General features: G+C 38.0%; 1 protein-coding gene across 1 annotated transcript; it reads left to right on the forward strand.

Moving 5' to 3' along the window:
* The first annotated feature begins 1,330 nt into the window (after nucleotides 1-1,330).
* Nucleotides 1,331-21,426, forward strand: LOC145489167 (serine/threonine-protein kinase BRSK2-like). The gene is made up of 24 exons (XM_081468096.1): nucleotides 1,331-1,855; nucleotides 1,945-2,039; nucleotides 6,279-6,364; nucleotides 7,395-7,473; nucleotides 7,592-7,653; nucleotides 8,039-8,123; nucleotides 8,444-8,478; nucleotides 8,566-8,599; nucleotides 8,742-8,810; nucleotides 10,090-10,137; nucleotides 10,251-10,349; nucleotides 10,544-10,578; nucleotides 10,740-10,788; nucleotides 11,192-11,304; nucleotides 11,658-11,764; nucleotides 12,277-12,337; nucleotides 12,758-12,829; nucleotides 13,768-13,961; nucleotides 14,352-14,400; nucleotides 14,669-14,732; nucleotides 14,988-15,059; nucleotides 15,472-15,538; nucleotides 15,786-15,896; nucleotides 17,860-21,426. Exons 1-24 carry the CDS (start codon nucleotides 1,786-1,788, stop codon nucleotides 18,132-18,134), a joined length of 2,031 nt encoding a protein of 676 aa, XP_081324222.1. The 5' UTR covers nucleotides 1,331-1,785; the 3' UTR covers nucleotides 18,135-21,426.
* Nucleotides 21,427-21,660: the final 234 nt, after the last annotated feature.

Consider the following 21,660-nt stretch of genomic DNA (forward strand, 5'->3'; position numbering starts at 1 on the left):
TATCCCAAATGACTTGACTATCAATAATACAATTTTTAATATTGTCTTAGTGTAATAACTTTCATCTATCAATATATACAAAAGATACCAGAAGAAAACAGACATACCCAAGCCGAAAACAAAAAATATAAACAAAATGAAAAAATAAAAAATAAAAAATAAATACAGTGTTAGGGGGCTTCTGATAAATAACGAACTGAAAATGAATAAATAAATAAATAAATGAATGAATAAATAAATAAATAAATAAATAGATAAGTAAATAAATGACAGCAGCAAAAACAAAAAAAAAACGAGCTTCCGAAAGCCATGTTATGACTAGGCTGGCTGTCCACCATCTTACTTAGATGATCGAAACCCAGAGTAATTTTGCACTGATGGTAAGTGGCAGCTTTCGACAGTTTCTCAGCAGAATACCCACCCCCGCTCCTCTCGTGATACCACCCTCGTCCCCCTAGGGCGCTAGGGGAACACGATCACAGTCCGGTAGTAGATAACACGGTAAAACAAACAGGAGAAAGACAGGCCAACCGTGTAAAAATCTCTTGTTTTCTTGGAGTATAAATTTTCCGAGAGCCACCGTTCGAACCAATTCAGGCCGCAGTGGTAGAGGGCCTGTAATTGGTCGGTTTTAAACGCACATGGTAAAATCTATTTTCTCGTGCGTTCTCGTCAAAATTGACGATTTAGAAAGCAAGAAATATCAAAAGAAAAAAAAATAGCATTCCACTCCGGCGCTTTGCCATTCATTCATGATTCTTTGCTTGACAGTGCTTCAGCATATTTCCGTCTAATCTGAAACTATGAAACACGTAGAATATGTATTCGTTCAGTTATCATTGATGGAACTGATAGGCAGCATGGCAAGAATCATTATTACAATTGTTATTATTTGTAATATTTCCCAGTGAGACTTTATAATTATTATAACCAGGGGAGCCAAACATATTTAAAACCAAGAGTCGACCGATTTCAAGAAAATCTATTTTAAGGGAGGCATCTGCTTTTAAACGTTTTCGCAGTAATTGGAGCCTGATCAAACATTTGTATTATCTGAATACCCTGAAGACATGGAAAGTAATTTTTTCTGCCTGTTTTTTTAAGTTTTTGCTTTGCGTGACCTGAGAAGTCTTTTTCTTATCAGTCGAGTAAATTTTGTGGTGATAACAGTGACTAATAGGTTTAAACCCTTATAAGACAAAGGACGTTTGCGCCAAACAAATGGATTTTCTAAAATACAGTCGACATCGATCAAATTTACATTTCCCTCAATATTGTAACAGCAATTAAAACGCTCTTGAAATAGTTTAACTGGCACAGTCAAGGGGCATGAGACATCTGCTGCACAAATTCGAAGGTTTTCAATTTGCTTTAATAGGGAAATAGCACAGTGGTGAAAATATAACATTTAAATTTTTAAAAGATTGTAAGTTGATCTGTCAGTAAAAAAAAATTGCGATTAGAAATTGCTTCTTTGCCAGCTGCGATGAATTATTCCGGATGGATCGCGCGATCCGAGACATTTGCCGCGAAAAAACGCGAATTGATTGTTGTTTGTTGCTGAAATAGCCGCTAGCCAATCATCTTGCACAGGGAAACAATCGCTTGTGATTGACAGATCCCGGATAATGAGGTTCAAAACCAACGGCTTTCCAACCTAAAGTTTAAGACTTCTTTTGAGTTCCTGTGGTCGTAGAAAGGATGCCGAAATTCGGGAGATTTGGGGCGTATTTAGTTTTTTCTAAATCAGTCCGGTAGCGGAGGTGTTAAAGATTTTGATTTGCCATGGCAGGATGTGAAATAAGGTCTGTGGGACCCTACATTCTGGAGGGAACTTTGGGCAGAGGGCAAACCGGTACGAATCGATGACTTTGGCGCTAAAAAATGGAGTCTGTGATTTCTCAGTCTTACCGCACGTTTAACCTCGTTGTTTCGTTTAAACAGGACTGGTCAAACTTGGAGTTAACTGTGTCACCAAGAAGAAAGTTGCGGTAAAAATCATCGACCGGACGAAGCTAAGCGAACAAGTTTTAAGCAAGGTAATAATTTCTTCCAAATAGGTCGTTCCGACGCAAAAATAAACTTCTGTGAAAATTGAAAGATTCTAGAATATTCCGAAGATGTAAACATGCAATTTGCATCTGATTGCGCGATGGAAATAACAAACGGCTTGACAGATCTGCATTTACATTGAGATTATCCTGTAACGGCCTTATCTGGCTTTCTCTGAAGCCAATATCCTTGTACAACAAGGGAAACAATTCAGTTTGCCTGAAGCGTGGTCCGTAGTATCGTCCTAATGTGCATGTTTGTTACTATTCCAGGTCATAAACACTTGATTTCGGTTAAGTTTTTGCTAAAACTTCCCCGTTTGAAATATTTATGAGTTTCAGGCTTGCTTTGTTTCCCTTGGGAATGCGGAATTGGATATTTCATTTGGCCTGGTTATTTCTGATAAATCTACGAAGTATCTGACGGAAACTGGTCGCTTTTTCTCGATGGTAAATCTTCCGTGACGAATATTGAGGTCCGTTCGGTGAGTCTGCCGTCAACGAGATGACATATGACGGTAATTTTCGACATGAAATAAAAACTCAAAACAAACATTCGCCTTTTCTATATCAACGCAAAACACTTTCGATTGTTTTGTTTTGAGTCACACATGGAAATTTCAATTTCGCTTTCAAGCACGCATTTCGTTCCATCGGTTGTCGTTGGTTTGGAAGCGATTTCATCGTTCTCCGTGAAAGAAAGTCGAAGTTGAATCAGAACAGAGCTTCATCCGAATAAATAACTCTTGACATACGTGAAAAATTTCAGAAATTGCTTCCGTTAATTTCTACGTTGTATTTTGTTAGTTTTAGTCGACTATCTTTCTGTCAACTGGCCAATTAAAGGACTTTATTGCAAAACACCAAGATGTTGATTTCATCTTCTGTGTTCAAGAGATGTAGGTTATCATTTAGATTCGGTTTCAAATCTGTTTGTAATTTTCTGATTTCCAGGAGGTACATTTTAAAGAGTTTCGCTATGAATCATTTCCCTTTTATATCCAACTTACGAACGGATCACCTTTTTATTTTGTGGTTATGCATGGTCCGTTTTTTTTGTCTAATTTGTCCTTTTCGTTCCTAGCTACAAATTTTAAAACTGCTATGTAATTCTAGCTGACAATATGAGAAATGGCCTGCTTTTTATCATAATGTGTTATGGTTTGGAATATTTTTTTAAATTTATTTTCCTGTTCACCCAATTCACAGCAAGTAAATTTATCTTTGAAATTTCGAATTCACTTCCTTCAATTCATTACAAATTTATTGATCACACGTTTGCAGGGTACATTGTGCATCTAGTAATTGTACCCCTGATTGCGAGATTTGGAGGTTTTGTTTTGAGTTTGTTGTGGGTACATAAAAGAAAATTGTAAAATACATCATGTTTTCACTGCTGTTTTAAATGAAGTCATAATCTTTGACAAGTAATTTTTGTCAGACTGGCAGCAGGAAATCGAAATATTATCCTTCCAGTGTGAGTGCTGCTGTGAAAGTCTATGGTTAACTCTTGTGGTTATAGTGTTTGCATTGTACATCCAACTGTGTTCCCATTTTAGTGATTTTGGTATAGTCTTCCGAGCATATCTTCTTTCTTATAATTCATATGCAAATCTAATGTGTTTCACCGCAGCCGATCATACTTGAAATACACAAAAGACAAAACAACTGGTCAGAGTTAATGCTGATCTAGACACCTTGTTTTGTAATTTAGCAAAGTTTTGCTCAAGAAACTTTTTTTGTTCTCCGGTTTTAAAATTAATTCTATTATCACCTTAATTACAACAGCCATTACGTTCTAACATGGGTAGAGATATGTTTGATACATGCATTACATGGAACAATTTCTAGAAAAAGTGTACAAGTGTACTGTAGCAAGGGGTCTTTGGTTTGGAAGAATATATTAAAAGAATGATCCATCACAAAACAGGATTACAGGATTAGTGATGGAGAGTACTATACTCGATTTCAATTATTGTAGTTAAGCCATTTGCACCATTTTATAATTTTAGTTCCTACACATAATTATACTAGGCCTCACTTTCTTTATGAAGACTATTCTTTTAACGCAAGACTATACACCATATTTTAGTGAATGTGTCAGCCCTCAAATTATTTAGATCTTCTATTTACTTTAAAACTTGCGATTGGAGGCTCTTCTAACAGTAAAAAAAAAAAATAAGGAACAACAATTTGACTCGCATACTGGTCTCTGAACATATTTTTGTAGACTGATGTGATTACGTAGAATGTGAAAATAGGATACTTATTACCAAGGCAACCAGAGAACAAGATATTTTTAGAATCAGAATCATAATGGCCATTTCACTCTGTATTTGTATCCAGTGAGTTCTATATTAAATATACTTGTATCTTCTAAACCTGATATTTGTAGGAGTACTGTACATAAAGAGAAATCTATGAATGTATTTACCAAAAATTGGATATCTTTGGTATTGCATGACTTACTGGTTCTGTTCTGATATAAATAAGGAAACCACTTATTTTTAATTTCCTGTGCCGATGGTGAAAACATGATAACATTTTGTCATTTTGTACATAAAGGAAATAAAATAGAATTCAAGTCTAATATCTTAACAGTGGCAGAAGGAAATAGATCAATTAACTCTAAGATATCAATATTGTTTTGGAAAGGAAATAAGGAACACGGTTCTTTATTTCTTGGCTTACATATTTCTTTAATGCCAAAATTTGCATTAACAAGTGGAAGAATTTGATTGCGTAGTAACAAATCAATTCTAGCAAGTGTTGATTAATTATGATAAAAGTTCTCAAGGTTCTAAATTTCTCGTTCTGGATCACTGTTCACTTTACTTTGTATAGATAAAAATACAATAGAGTGGAAGTACATGTACCAAATTATTAACATCACAAAAAAAATAAACCTTCTGGAACAATGCTGGCTATTATTTTAATTGTTGGACTAGCTGAATAACCCTGTAGTTCAAATAATTTATACAGTTCTACCCAGCTGTGTTCGTTTACATTGTGTATTCTGGTTTAAAATGAAATTACACTGTTTTTCAATTTCAAGTAATGTTTTTAGCTTTGTTCTTTGGGAATAAAACATTGTTTAGAAATAAAGATTAAAAATGCTTTAAGGATATTTCAATGAAATTTTCCTAAAGTTATACGCTGCATTAGGTGCAGGTGTGTGGTGGTATGTGAATATAAAAGCATGACCATGTGTTATTGAATGCAGACTACTGTTTAAGAAATTAGAATATTTTTCTCTGTTTCTGTTTAATAGTATCACTAGTTAAAGTTTAGTTGAATACGAAAATAATGCTGTGTCCCTAGCTTTCTCTGAGAGTTTTTGCAAAGTTTTCATCAGTAAGTGTTTTCTGGTAGAAACATATAGAGAGAAACTCTATAAGAAACAAGGAAAATTATCAAAAATGCAAATCTCTCCTGTGCACTGAATCAACATATCTAAAGCTTGCGCTACAGAATTCTTTGCCTCTAGAGCTACAAAAAAAGATTATGCAATGAATGTAATATATATGCATTAATTTTTAAACTATTAGATTATGAGCTCAAGATTTCTATCAGTTGATAGTTGATGCGACCAAAGGCCGAATCATAGAAATCATTTTGAATCTTGAATGAATAATTTGAGCGTGGAGTAATTATTGTCTTAGTAAAACTCTAAATTTTCTTCAAAAAATGATTTCCAATTATTAATAAGTAGTTTTACACCTCAAGCTCTTGCAAAATCGAATGCAGAGCGAGCTGACATTTCAAACTTGTAGCTGTTCCCAGACACTAGTCAGTTCATTGAACAATTTTGAGGTTTTAAAGCCACACTTGTAACAGTAAGAGTTCAATTTTCTTTTTCTAGTATTCTAGTCTTCTTGAGATTTGAATTACTGTCCAAATTTTCTTTCAAACATCTTCAGAGAATTGAGAAACAGGGTTCATACAGGTCCTGGAAAACCTGGAAAGTCCTGGGCGGGGTTGTATACAGTTGCTCAACCAATCAGATTGCTACATTTGCATTAGACAGTATATGAGCAGAATTCTTACTAAGGGCTATTCTTTGTGGTGTGTGCAATCTGTGCTTCAGTTGGGCAGTAACCTGTCAGGAAAAATTTCAGTGTGTTTCTACGTTGTAACATGAGCGCAGTGTTCTTCACACAAGATTAATTAATAAAGCATATATATTGCATGCCAAAAGTGTCCGATTGGTTTTGTTTTACATTGTAGGTTGAAAGAGAGATTGCTATCATGAAGCTTATTGATCACCCTCACGTCTTGGGCCTCTATGATGTTTATGAAAGCAAGAAACATCTGTGAGTGGATGTTGTTGTTACATGTAACTCTGTCATTTTAACTTTTTAACTCTGTTACTGTAATTCCTCAGGGGTTTCATTAAGGACCAGGCACTGGGCAAATTGAGTGGCTGTGAGGACGGTTTTGGCTGTCTGGTTTGACCATCTAGCAGAGAGTTTCTTTTACCTGCCTGTGAAATTGAGTTGCCCTCCTGCTAAAAATGTTAATGAAATCCCTGAATTCTTTCAGTTGGTGTGTAATTCTGTTCTGTGGCTATTGTTGGAAAGGGGGGGGGGGGGGGGGGTTGATTATAGATACCAACATTGTCAAGAGATTGACCTTAACTTCTAAACTTTCATCTAGTAGCAAACCAAAATTTACGAGGTGTCTTTCACCTCAGCCTGTTTCAAAACAAGCCCTTGCGTATACTACATTACCTTTCATATGGAAATAAGTTTGATTTGCAAGACAGTGAACCAAGCTTCAAATGAAACTCATTTCCATTTGAGAGGTTGTGCACCAGGAAATGTTTTCTAACAGAGGGGATAGTCAACTCGGAAATAACCCATTAGGCTGTTGAGGCATAAAATTGGGAAAAAAAATAATTGTCTGGTACTTGCCTTTGTGTGTTGATCAGCAGCAATTTAACTGATTGCCCTAATTTTCCCTTGCTTTATTTTTTCCAACAACACTTCAGCTCGAGTCATCCACTGACTAGTCAGAGGTTCTCAAATTCTGTTGGCCCAAACCCAGTTTCTACTAGTCCTGGACCACTGGACTAACCACTAACAGGGCTGTAATTAAGTTTTGATTCACCCTAAGCCTTGATCTTCACACCTGTTGATACTTTATCTGCATGTATTATGGGTGAATTATATAAACTACAGCCAAGTTCACCCATCAAAACAAGGGCCCATCAAGGTGCATGCTCAGCCATAAGAGGTGCTACTGGTTATGTCCTTTATTGACAGCCCTGACTACATGTATAGTTGATAGCTGTTAGTAAATATTAACTGGTTGCTGGCTGTGATCACGTTTTTTCCCTTTCAGATTTCTGGTATTAGAGCATGTGTCTGGTGGTGAGCTTTTTGATCACCTGGTGAAAAGAGGAAGGCTTCCATTAGGAGAGGTAACTGTCTAAAAGTCTGTGACCTGGCAGGCTTGTGAAAAGACATGTCTAGTAATTAAAAAGGCATTGTCTATGGCGTCCAAGCCTTATTAAGAGATACTCTTTTTTCCTGTTAAAGGCAAGAAGATTTTTTGCCCAGATGATCTCGGCAGTTGATTTCTGTCACAAGCATTGCGTTTGGTGAGTACTGTACATATTAATTATTTTCTAATAGTGCTGTACTGATGTTTTGCATCCTGTACATGAATAAGCTATACATGTACAAATGCAATATGTACATGCATATGATGGAAGCAATTGTTTCCTCAACCTAGGGCAGTGACTGCTTTGACTGCATTTTTCACTGCATAGGAATCCAGGTTGAGCAGCCTTGGTATGCCCTACAATGGGTTACTCCCCCTTGGATCAGGGTTTCTCATCCAGGGAGTGGAAAAAAATCAATTTAGTCTTGCTACATGATGCTATACAGAAACCAGTGTCAAAATACTAGTTTGTTAGCCTCTAGACTCTATAAATAATAGTGTCATTTTAAGTTTGTTCATTTTGTTCATTTTGTTCATTAAAGCCACAGAGACTTGAAACCTGAGAATTTGCTTCTGGACAAAAAGATGAACATCAAGGTTGCTGATTTTGGAATGGCTTCTTTACAGGTAAATTACAATTATATTATTGATTGTTTTTTTAATTTGCATGTACAGCTTATGTTTGTTTGTTTGGTCTCAAAGTTTCCATCTGTTTCTTAAACACAGATAAATATGTAGTTATAATTATTATTTTAAAAAAACTAGCTGTGTGACTAATGTTAGGTGTGTTCTCTTTGTAAACTAACAGTAATATCTTATCATTTTTTTAAATAAAGTCTTTATGAATAGTCTGAGAAATTCAAGGCAAGTAATATGGAGTTGCCCTGAGTTCTTTGTCTCGCATTTAATCTAACCTCAGCTTTGTTTGTTCTCTTTATTGTTACTAGGTTGGAGATAATGCAATGCTTGAAACAAGCTGTGGGTATGGACATCATTCATAATTGCTTCTTACTTCCATGTTGCTGCCATTAATGGTTATAACGATTGTTTCTTAAAACTTTTTCCACAGGTCTCCACATTATGCTTGCCCAGAAGTTATTCGAGTATGTACCAGTCATTAAAAACAATAATATTGTGATCATAATCTGATTAGAATCTAAACGATTCATTTTAAATGTTAGTTATTAAATGCTGGTTCATAGAGCACTTGATTGCCTGATGAATTGTTTGATTTTTTTTCAACAGGGAGAAAAATATGATGGTCACAAGGCAGACGTTTGGAGCTGTGGCATTATTTTGTATGCTCTTTTAGTGGTAAGTTATCTCAGCTGACAGTAATTTATGCCTACCTAACTCCATGTCTCTTTATTGCACTGATATGTATGAGTAATCATACAGTTTCGAGTTCAATTTGGAATTAATTTGCACGAGTGAGTTTTTCAAAAAGCTGAAATTGCACGAGCCACTATGGCAATTTCAGGTCTTTTAAAAAACTCACAAGTGCTAATTAATTCCAAATTGAACAAGAAAAAACTGTATGATTACTTATTAATAATATTAGCATGAAAAAATTTGCGTGAAGGAAATGCTGGAAGATCTTTCTTGAAGCCAATTTTTTTCATATCATTGGCTTAGAAAATTTCCTATTTTCTTTCAGCCAATCATAATCTAGGATTACTTTGTGTAATTTGCACTGGTGTTACACATTTTGCACTGGTGTTACATGTGAACTGCACTGCTCTCAGGCAATCAGAATCGAGTATTTTTTTCATATAGATTGTTAGCTACAAAATATGTAGATTTATTTACATGTAATACTTCATTAAGTCCATTGCGCCTCAACAGTAACTGGCTGTGGGCAAAAATCACCATCAACTTCATGGTCTCTGCTGGCTATTTAAAAAATAATAATAGCCCTGGTCGAATTGGGATTTGGAGTGTTGGTTTTTGTGGAGGGTGGAAAACTGGAGAACCTGGAGAAAAACCCTCGGAGCAAGGCGAGAACCAACAACAAACTCAACCCACATATGGCACCAGGCTGGAATCAAACCCGGGACGCATTGGTGGGAGGCGAACACTCTCACCACTGCGCCATCCCTGCTCCCCATTCTGTTTGATATTCTGTTGGTTATTCCAACCATTGAATGATTCTTTTGAAAACGGTGGCAAAATCAGCTGCCACTCCAGCAATAGTGCCACCTTTTCAAAATGTTGTGACAACCCTATCAGAGAGACTTTTTATACCATTATGTGCATTGAAGAAATTTAATTGCCATGTACATGTAAAAAAACTGTTTGGTATTTAGTTTCCCTCACTGACAGTAGAGTACAAATATCAAGTAAAGCATGAAGTACAAATAACTGGCCACAATAATAGTTGTTCTATAGGAAAGGAGTTACATTGTAATCTGTTAGTTAATCTGTTCACTGTGAACACAGTTCAAGTCCAGATATTTTCTGAAAAGCCCAATTTTTAGTTTGTCTAGTTTCACTTCACCGTTTGTTCATATCTAATAAGTCAAAATACATGTACAATGTTTACTAAGCCATGTAAAATTGAAATCCAATGATTTAAATCTATTTTTCTTGATAGGGTGCACTGCCTTTTGATGATGAAAATTTACGAAATCTGTTGGAGAAAGTGAGTGAATTTTAAAGTGGTTTCATGATTGCCTTGTGTTTGCAGTTAAAACGTTTTGACTTAGATCGGACGCTAAAATGTTGGTAATCAAACTGATGTTTGTCTAACTTCAGGTGAAGAGGGGGCATTTTAGCATTCCAGTCTTCATTCCAACAGATGTTCAGGAGATGATCCGTGGCATGATTACTGTTGACCCTGAAAAAAGAATAACAGTTGAGTAATAGCACTGATCGGTATAATTTTGCCATTTTGTATTTATTCCCCCAACCCCACAAAAAAGTACCTTCCAGTCCCGGGACATAGGCTGTCAACAAGTGTCTTCCTGGCATCTCTGTCTACATGTAGGGCTTTCCTCTCTTGGGCATGGCAGTCATGGAAAGTAACATTGCTTTTATCTTACTTGCAGATGGAAGACGTTAAGAAACACGGCTTTCTTAACAGGTATGTGACTTTCTCTGTAGCAATCACAGTGAAGTGACATTAATTAGTTTATTTACATAACCAGTTAAATTGAATATTTTTGCTGAAGCACTCCTTCAGTTCTCATTGTAATACTGAGTGCACACTTTATATAATTTACTCTTCATGTGTCCTTGTTGCAGTTTCAAAGACGAACTTCCATGTGAGCCACATGTTGTCGACATTGTCAAGGTATAATGTAACATTCACTCTTATCTGGGTATGCTTGTTTAATGACATTACCTATAATTGCCAAGCCTGTATTATTTCTGTTAGAACTTATTATATTTTTAGCTTAGAAAGATGTCTTGAAGCAAAGGCATTACAAAATTACAGTTTGTTAAAGTGAGAAAATGATGTGCAGCTGAAGTGAGTTGTGATTGTGATCCTACCTGATCAATGCGACATATCTGCGGTGCATGATGGGAAGGTTGGATGTAATACTTCTGAATATACTGTGGCTCTCCTGCATTCTGATTGGCTGTATTTTCTTTGGCATGTTATAAATTAGTATATTATTATTTTGAAGAAGTGTACATGCGGTGTCAAAGTCTTGAGTGTGAATGTTAATGACTTTGTTTGATCTTTCCGACAGACGGAGGTTATTCCTGGTAAAGAAGAGATCGACCCTGATGTATTACACAGTATGTCATCCCTGGGTTGTTTTAAGAACAGAGAAAGACTGCTACGCAATCTGCTGAAGCAAGAGTAAGTCCTCTATAAGAGACTACACTTCACTACACAGCTAGCACCACTGTACCTTAACAGTTTTAAAATATGCATTAAAGAAGGGCGTAGCCCTTCTTAGCCTTTCTTTAGTGTGGAAACTTTTAATTTGGGTTCGGTTCGCGCGACTGTTCATTTGAAAGTAACGTATATACGAACTGTTCGGAGTATATTTGAGTACCTCCACTTCGAAGTATTTACTAGTACTAACTACTTTACAGTACGATTTGATAGAAGGTTCGTGAGAGGGTGTTGAAAGACCTTTTAGTAGTCTCTTTTAAGGTCATATAAAGGTTTATCTTTAACCCTGTAAGTTGTGTGCTTTGATCCTTTAGAAAGACGATAGAGAAAGTCATCTACTTCATGCTACTGGAGAGAAAAGAGAGATCACCGACTCACGAAGATGCGGCAGTGGCGACGATAACGAATTTGAAAGAAATTTGTAAGGCATTTTGAGCAATTCTATTTTTGAGTATTTTTTTTGTATATTCCAACCAATCAGAGCACAGCATTTTGTTTTCGACCGATCAGATGCAAAACAAACCTTCCCTCGGCGCACTTTGCACGGGACACTCATTTTCCCGCGCTTTTCTCCTGTTAAATATTTTCGCGCGCTTTTCACCTGTAACACGTTTTCGCACGCTGTGCTAAGGTGACTCGTTTTCCCGCGCTTTGGACTGGTTACAGTTTTTCCCCGTTTACTGACTTTTACACCACTTACACGTTCCCGCGCGTATACGTGTGTCATGATACTGCTTCGAGATCTGACTGGCTTATTATGCCCTTTGTTAGTGATTAGCTGTCAGTCATTTCTTTGGTTTTAGTTAAGTGAAAATGTGCAGAGCAATAAAACTAACTATTTACTATAGTAAAGAGCTAGTCGTTAACTTTGGCAGGTGAAAAAACGATGTGGCCGGTATTAATTTATCACAAGAATATTTTCTTGTTTTGTAGTGGAAGATGCGCCGCGGAAAAGAGTCGATTCTTGTGGATCTCCAAGATTACAACGACCAAGGTACCACATGCTTGCAAAATAATCATTGATTGCAGGCCAGTTTTTCCATATGGCCCGTGGAATTTTTCAAAAGGACTTACTTTTATTTCAAAGTAATAAACCAAGATGCAATCAAAACATTTAGCCTTACCCGAAAGTAACATGAGCTAGTGGAATCCGTCTCAAAACGACAAGAACACTTATTCCTTGTTATATTTGTTTACTCTCTAACTAAATTCCAGTCTTAGCAGCTCGCAAGGAATAGTTAATCATAGCGGCATGCTGCGTTCAGGATAGGGAAAAAGCTCGACAAGAGTAGAAAAAAAATAGTTGGCCTTGAAGTCAGTACTTATAAGCTTGTCATTGACGTATTTCTTTCTCAATCATCGTCTTTTCATGTCACGATTTCCTTTGAGCAGTTTGTTTTGATTTTGTCTGTAGAAAGTCGTCTCTGTCGGCTTCACCACCTGTCTCTCCAAGAACCAGAGCAGAGACTTACACGGGAGGTGTGAGGTATCGTGAGTACTTGGTGTAAATACTATTATGTGTAGTTTAAAAAAAAAGTTGAACACGTCTACAAATCACTGAATATTGAGTACATAATGTTTGCGCACTTGGGCTAATCCAGTCTGTAAACTCCTCCATCAGCCTGATATAGGGGTTGACTGAGGAAGGAGAGGGTAAAGTTAAGAGACTTGACAAACTTTGGCACTACCTGGCAGAATTGTGGCGGACTCATACGTCACGATGCTACAACCAAGAATCTAACGACCATGAAAATAAGTGACTGCTGGGTCTCTTGTTTTGTTATGTAAGCGCAATTTCGCACGAAAATTTCCTTTTTAGTCGCCGGTAACTTCTCAATGTTCAGTGTTATTGAAATCGACCATATTTTCCCATTTGTACGTGTACACCCTTTTAGACAACTGAAATTTCCAAACCTCATGTAAATGCACAGGCAAGGTCTATAAGCGAGCAGACTATTAAAAATATTAGGTCGACCTGCCAAATAATGGATTTGTTTAAAAAGAGGCTGTTTCAGTGAGTAAACTAGATAGGCCATTTCCGAATTACCTTTAGCCTCTTTCTCAAAGCGAGTCTCAGTGTCCATCCTTTCATATTAAAATGAGATTTCATTCACATGCAAATTAAACTCATTTTCATATGAATGGTTGTGCACCAGGCCTCGGTTTGATAGAGAAGCTTAGGACAACTCGAAATGAGCTGTTGTTTGGTAACACAAATGCACCTGTCTACTGTCTACAAATGCACCAGAGCTGCTGGCTACAAGTTGCACTATGTGGAGCTGGAGTGCTTTCATTCGTTTGTTCCTCAGTGTTCTGGTTAACGATTTTTACTCGTGCTCTTTTATTTTCATAGATGGGTGGACCCTTTCCATCAAGGAACTTTGTCTGCTCTTGTTTCATTGCTTTGTATTTCAATGTTTGCAGTCCTTTGGTACATGTGAGTCCCAAACACCAGCCGTCCAATCCTCTGCAGCAAGACAGTCCCCTGTCTAGCCCCCCTGAATCACCTACACACCACGCCACCACGCCCCCAGGGAGCCCCTGGAGGACACGACTAGCCACCTTCAAGCACGCAATTGTTGGGTCGCCAAGATTCCACAGGAAAAAGCTATCACAGAGTACGTTTTGATATGTTAGAGCAGATTTCTAATGATGGCAGTTCTAACAGCATTAGAATACTGCCATGGTCGCTGTTTGATTTCGCGCCAGATTGGCTGGCCGTCTTGAACAGCGCGTGAAATATCTTGGCCCTGATTGGCCAGAGCACGTTGCGCGGGTTTTTCAACCAATTGTGCATCAAAAGTTAGGAAATATCGAACCAAAACAACCACGATAATTTTCTTTGAAAAGAAATATAACGTGAGTTCATTTAGTCCCCTTCATATTTAGCAAAACATTTGACAACAAAGCTAGGAGTTACAGCCTTCGTCTCAGTGTAACTTTGACTATCTAATTTGCTAATTGTGTAATCTAATCCTGAATTTCGTTCTGATTTCTTTTTTCTTCAGATTGTGCGGAAAGCAGTTCAGTTTCTGCCTCACCAGACTCATCCCCTGAGTAAGTTTTATTCTCACATTTGTAACAAGGAGCGCGTGTTTCAATTCGGTAAATCCCAAAAATCCAATTGTGACTCTTTTATGCGAGTCCTCAGGTTCTGTGCACGCTCGCTAGTAGAAGTCTCGGCTCGTCTTCGTAAGGATTCATCATTTTACTTACATGTAGTATAAACCTACTAGAAAGCCGCGGTAGTCGCGGGCTCATTTTCAGTCCTAATACAGAATAAGTAAAATGTTTTGAATCTTTTTTTAACGATTTCTCCACGCAGCATCGTGAAGCGCTCATGGTTTGGTCATTTGATGTTAGCACACAACTCACACCCAAGACATGAGGTAAGACGAATTTTTTTGTTCTAATCCGTTTTAAATACTCTTTCCATTTACACTTAGGTAAAACCAGGCAATAGAAAAGTGGAATCGGTAAAATGCCAACTTGATATAACTATGTGCTTTTTTAAGCTGTAAATGAGATTTTTTATTGGACGTTGTATGCAACAGGAGTGCCTAGCATAGCCTACCCTAGCCTTAAAATGCCAGCGTGTTTCATAATTATGTACTGAGATGACCTTTGTTGTTTTTATCTCCTAGCCATTCTTTATCATCACGAGAGAAAAACCCTTTAGCACCGTTAAAGCCGACGTTGTTCATGCATTTTTATCCGTAAGTAAACCTTTACAAAGTTTTATTGCGCTTGTTGAAATATAGTTTTTTTTTACGTTACGTCAGTACTGGGTTGGGTGGGGGGAAGGGGGTCGATATAAGGAGTAACCAATCAGAGAGTTGTATTTCGGAGACGAGTCCAAATGAGTCCAATCGGAGGGAGGCTTTGTTGCATGCCACAGCTCACGTGTTCAAAACACGACACTGATTGGTTTCTCCCCATATGGGCACCTCTTACTACTGATGTCTCTCTCTGTGGCCGTTTTGGTATTGTCAACAAGTGAATTCTCTCCGTTTGGAAGAGAATGACCCTTATAGCACTGTAAATGCTCTATGCTTTGAGTATAGTGTGTGGCAACAATGATTCAGACAAACTGAAGGTACAATCTTGAAGCTATTTTATGTTCTGCAGGTCAGTCACTTAACTCACTCCGTCCTTTCACAAAACGGCTTCAAAGCGGAATACAAGAAACCAGGAGGTATGTTGAAACTGGCCTCATGTGGACGTTTAAACATTGCGGGGGGGGGGGGGGGGCAATATACCCGACGATTTGAAGTTACTGAAATCAAAAATTATAGCCAACAATGTGGGCCATTTGCCTAGAGTGCAAACTCGCTCATCTTATTCAGACGTATTTGGAAATCACATTTTTAAAGTTAAGCTCGGATGAATGTCCGCACCTCTTGTTTCATATTCCTTAAAGTATTTCTTATTTCTTATTTCAGGCAAGACGATGTTCAGGAAGACGGTCCGTATATCGGTCAATATTTGTCCAACAGATCAAGCTAAACAGGAGAACAGTTCCATTCACACGATCTCGATTGTACTAGAGTCTGGTAAGTAAGTGTTTGTAAAATCAAGTTCTCGATAGGATGGTTTTCAAAACTTTGCGAGCTCTGGTATAAGTTTCAACGTTAATAAGCATTTGCTGCAGCCAAGTGTACTTACGAAGCGAGAGGACTTGGCAAACAGGAATGTTGAAAGGAACTTTGCCAAGTTAACTTGCGTATTAGGGAAGATTCATGAGCGAAAGGGATGGGATAAGTGGAGGGACATGAGCGATCGTCAGAGGATTGGGGACAAAGACTGGTCCCCAATCCTTTCACGGTTGCTCTTGGCACTCGGTTCGAATTTTCAGTTTTCAGGTGCCGAAGTTACAATTAGCAGCAGCCGTTGATGGTTATCGGAAATTCTAAGTTCCTTTATTTAAGTATGAAAATTGTTATTCGGTTTTCCTAATGTAGCGCGCGAATTCAGACGGCCGCCGCAGGTGTTTCTAGGCTACCAGATGAATATTACATTTTGGGGGGGGAGGGGGGAGAATTATGACACGTTGAAAAAATCAAGGCAAATATTCAATAAATTTTTCCTTGGAAGACTGTGGAGCAAACAATTAAGTATTTCCTCTTTCCTCTAATGGAACTTTTGTCTCGTTCTTTTTTTTCCTTTGGTTTTAGGAAACGTGACTTAAAGACTGTAGTTGATCAATATTTTAACACTGTTTTTAACCGCAGATGTTTTTCGGAGAATTCTTCCTTGTATATTTTTACTGCAGTCAGTTTTCTGGAACAAGGAGTGTTAAATAATTCACGTATTGCCTCCATCAATTTGTCAACTAGGCCTTACATGTTTATATATTAGAGTCACGTCCGCTCTTTCAGTTCCTGATTAAGTTCAAGTTCGTTTTTTTTTTCCCAACATTGCTAGTGTAATCACGTGATCAGGGACATGATGTCTTATGTCACGCTGTTTAACCTTCCATCTTTGTAGTCATGCCATCCATTGGTGTAACTGTTTTATCCGACGCTTATTGCTAGTAGAAAGGCAAAAAAGAGAGATATAACAGAAAACGCCGACAGGAAGTTGTGTTCTGAAACTGAAAAAGTCTGGCAGACTTCAACTTCTCAGTCTGTCGAATCGCTGATAAGTAATTACAGTTTCGCTCTCCCGTCAGCAATCACTTGATATTTTCACAAGCACATCGCGTTGAAGCAAAGTAGTCAAGTCATAATTTTAGCACTGCCTTGATCACAAATGCGGCAAAATCGTCGTAAGTGTCCCGGTAAAAACGACGACCATGTCGGCGAAAAAGTGGAAAATAAGATGTCAATATATACGAATAGAAAATTCTTATAATATCATATTATCCGTACATCATGATTTTGCAACAGTACTACAATTTTCGCACAGGCGACAGAGTCTGTAAACAAAAGTAACGGAGGATGATAGATCTCATGTGAACTTTGATCTCACTCTCTCGTGCTCTTGACTCCTTCTTTCCTGTTTCTTATAAGCATCTTTTTATAAGAATACCGAAGCTGAAATTTGCGAAATGTGAAGAATATTTTATGAATAAGCCCGAGACTGAGATTTTGAAAAGAATTTTATTTTGTGTGTTGAAAAGTTGTAAATACAATACAACTGCATGTTTTTAACCAAACCGTATAAAATTCTTCCTTTCTGTAAACGGCAAAACTAGCCAAAATGCAGCAAAAACAGCTCTAGCCGTATGTTCGATGCTAATAAAATTTCTGCAAAATGTTAAATGTGCGTCGTATCAGGCTTCAATGGTGGCTCCAAATTAAAATTAACCTAACACCATCCAGACACCAAATACATTCGAAAACAGAAATATCATTCGCTATAACGTACGAGTATTCACAAGAATATTTTCAGCCTAAAATCGGCGGAAAAGTAAGAGTATTCAACAATATTCTTATATAAAAAGGCAGAAGCATATCACCTGAAGGTGATATGCTTCTGAAAAACGTGTATCCACAATTTCTTTCTCAATTTCAGGCCCTGTTCATCGATTCAAGAAACTGTGCGAGAAACTCCAGCTAATTCTTCTGTCCAACACGCGGCGAAGCACAAGCAATTGCCGGGCAGAGGACAACAGCAATGAGGAAAACCCCGCATCAGACGAGAAGTGTGGCAGTTCTCAGAGTTCTAAACTGCTACTTGCTCAGTTATCAGACACAGAGAGTGAAGGAGAGCTCTTAGACAGTCCCAGAGCATCGAGCAAACCTCTCGCTAACAACGTTAATGGTAACACCGCTGAAAAGCTAATTTGAAAAGTCGAATAAGGAGCTATCAGCGACGTTCATGGAAAATCAATGTTCGTGTCAAAACCAGATCCCGTCAGAAGTGAAGGAATGTGAAGAAAATAAGAATAAATTGAATGGAAATGTAGTTAAACTTCGAGGTGACATAACGATGTACACTTTCGACTGAAGCAACTACACATGAAATTTAAGCATCTAATCTCTCGATTTGGATGCAAATTATTTATTGATTGCTGGAAATCCACGACAATCGAATTGAAAATGTTACAAAATGAAATTTTCTTAAATCTACCTGTGAAAAATGATTGGATGTTAGCTACGAGATAGGATGACTTTGATGATCGTGATGATAATGACGACGACGAAGATGATGACGATAATGCAAACATGCGGTGATTTTAGAAACGATCAAGACATCAACTATATTACAGTTATTCACCAAAGATGACAATAGCTCAGCAGTCCTTTGAGTAGTGTCTCTATGAACTAAAAGAAGTTTTAAGCTTCTAACACCAGTTCAGAAGTCCTTTGAGTAACGTGCCTCTATGAACTATAAGAAGTCTTAAGCTTCTAACACTAGTGCTATTGCTGACGAGCAAGAATATAACTATTGGCCCATCCTGTAATGCGACGAAGTTGACGATGGATCGGACCCTGACAAATCTACCGCACTTCTGTAAAAGGTAGTAATAAAGTAGTCTAACAATGAATAATTATTCCGCTCAAAAAGTTGATGTCGGCTGCAAGTCGCTGTCACTAGGCACTATGTGCGTTTTACTCTGTAAATCGCTGATATCAAGACGCAAATTCTTATTACAAGTCTCCATACATACTTTGTTGAACAAGTTGGGAGATTATGATGCAATCTCGCCATGTTGATCAGTCGCTGATTTTCACAACTTGCGACTTTGTTTTGATAGTTTCGGTAACAGTAACAAGGCAGGGCTACTGCGCATGCACTCTCAGACCGACAACGACTATCATAATTCAATTAATGAATTTAAGGGGGCATTGTCCACATTTTTAACATGATTTTCAAGAGGCTAAAAATTTGAAACCCAACAATGATCAGGAAAAGTAACAATGTCGACGGCTAAAGACGAGTGATTGAACGGAAATTCTTGAAAGCATAATACTCCACAATTGAGTGTTTGACGTTTAAAATTTCTCTTCTCAGCGATCAGGTTTTGTAAATGAGTACAGATCTCAATAGCAACCTGTTTAATGCAGTAGGTTAGGGTTCAGCCATTGGCACTGCCCCTTTAAATTAGTCATTCTTATATCCACGAGACGAATCTACTCTACCCTTATTCCTGTGCTCAACTCCAGCACACAGCAGTCACACAGTAGCATAAACATACTTTTATGAGATTTTCCGATTCTGAAAAACGGTTATTCCCTGTACTTCTTTGTTGCCTGTCTCTTGATTTGTACAATTTTTTACTTCTTTGACCTCTGACTCAAGCAGGTTCGGACAACAAAAATCCTATTTGTATTTATCAATTGTACTTTTTGTGAACAACTTTATTTAAGAGATCGTATGTTGAAAAAGCAATCTGCGTAAACTGGATAATTTAATATTAGTATCAGTACCTTTTTCATCCACTCGTTTTGTAAACTCTGTTACTGCTTGGTTTATGGAACCCAGTTCTTTCGTCCAACATCATTTGGGTTTGGGAATCGAGAGTGAACTCTTAGGTTTTCCTAGAGAATTGCTGGCAAGATAAAGCAAGTGTCTGCTCCCGTCTTGTAAAACCTGATCTTTTAACCAAATCAAAAACAAATTGCTTATTTAGAAAGATACTAGAAACGTATTAATGAACCGAAAACGGAAAAGGGATGGATACGATTTGGGAATACTGAGAGGTGTTAACGGATCTCAGTCACGGTACTTTGAGTTATTTTGGCCGTGTACAAAATTACTCTTAAACTAAAGGAAACCTGAAAAAAGTAGTTTACTAAGATGGAAAAACACCAAAGAGATAATATTAATCCATAAAGGAACAGGGATGGTTAAGGATGGAGAAGATTTACACGGGTTACAAACGACGAACTGGAAAAATTTAGGCTGCACTTTTCAAGATGCTCAAACGGTGACGAAGCATAGTTAAACTAAGGCTAGAAAATGTGGCACAACCTGCTTTTAAAATATGAAACGCAAAGGCAGGCACTTTCTTTTTAGATCACGGAGGATGCCTTGCGTTCACTCCCGAAATTCTCGACATGTTACTCTGTATCCTATTGCTAATCTCTAAGTTCACTTCAATACTATACACAATGGACACGAATGAAATGGAATTTGTCATTATTTATTAAACGTACAACTCTACTGAAGTATTTTATTGTGCGTCACTTATTAGGACAAGTAAAGGTCTCTCTGTCTGTCTGTCTGCTTTCTCCGCAGAGGCCTCTTTCGTGCTGCCTTGACCGTAGGCTGGTAGTTCGGAGGCTTTCCCATAGGGAGTCTCTACGGAGGAGAGAGCTCTGTCTGTCTGCCTGTCTGTCTGTCTGTCCCCAGGTCACGTGACTATTTTGTTATTTGTTGCGAGGAAAATGTCATAAGGTGGCGTAGAGGAGCATTTGGAAACCATGATCAGCTCAACGAGACTCGTTCAGGGTTATCTACTGTGGGTGCTCTCAAAATTGGCTATATTTAGGGTGCGTTCCATTACTTTTTCTCAGATTGACCAGTCTGTTGTAAAATAAAGCGAAATTTTCCAATCAAACCCGGCCCACCAAGAAGAACGGGTCTTACCATTTTCTATTCCTTTCATTAATCCCCAGCATCAGTGAAAATCTGTTGTGCAAGGAACTGCTCTGTCCAAACAAAACGTCAAATTTCGGTTCGACTGGTCCGCTAGCGTAGACTAGAAGACCTTCAAAGATGATCCCTTTTCGTTCGGACATTTTCCGGTCGGACGCAACCGTTCCATTTGATTTCCAGCCGAGATTTTTTTTTTTGGCATAATGGTAAGTACCCTTAGCCTGTAATTGAGGTAGAGAAGGTAAGCCCTTCGACACCCTCCTGCCCCGCCCAATTTCATACAGTTATCACGAAATAGCGGCAGACAGTCGGGCAGCCAAGGACACTGGGGGCGCGATCCATTCAAACAAACTTTCCGGAAATTTCGGTCTAAAACTGAATGGATTGGCTCGGTCCAACCGGAAAAGTTTCGAAAAAATCGGTCTACCTTTCGAGGTGGACCACTTTGTTCGGTTGGACCGGTCCGATCGAAATGGACCGTTCCATCTGACCATTCCGACCCATTCTCAATCCCAGCACCTCGCTGTTCGGTATTTTCCATGTTCAATTGCAATTGTAACTTTTATGGATTGTTAACAGCGGATCTATCGGTGTTACTCGTACATCTATGTGCGGTTACGACAGGTCTGTGGTTGCTTCGCAAGCCAAGTGTACGTTTTGGTTGTTAACAGCTCTTAAATACGATTTATTTCCCGAGAGAATTTGGAATGTTCCTTTCGTCATTCGAAAGTAGTGTTTGAACTCGTAAGGCAAATATCTGGGAACGGTCTG

This window comes from Orbicella franksi, chromosome 6 (assembly GCF_964199315.1).
Source record: "Orbicella franksi chromosome 6, jaOrbFran1.1, whole genome shotgun sequence".
NCBI classification, from domain to species: domain Eukaryota; kingdom Metazoa; phylum Cnidaria; class Anthozoa; order Scleractinia; family Merulinidae; genus Orbicella; species Orbicella franksi.

What these genes read in the sequence shown, in the direction of transcription:
- LOC145489167 (XM_081468096.1), top strand. Translation starts at nt 1,786, where the DNA reads ATGGCAGGATGTGAAATAAGGTCTGTGGGACCCTACATTCTGGAGGGA. An exon ending in GCGAACAAGTTTTAAGCAAG is followed by an intron (nt 2,040 to 6,278) that starts GTAATAATTTCT and finishes TTTACATTGTAG; the next exon opens with GTTGAAAGAGAGATTGCTAT. An exon ending in ATGTTGTCGACATTGTCAAG is followed by an intron (nt 10,789 to 11,191) that starts GTATAATGTAAC and finishes TCTTTCCGACAG; the next exon opens with ACGGAGGTTATTCCTGGTAA.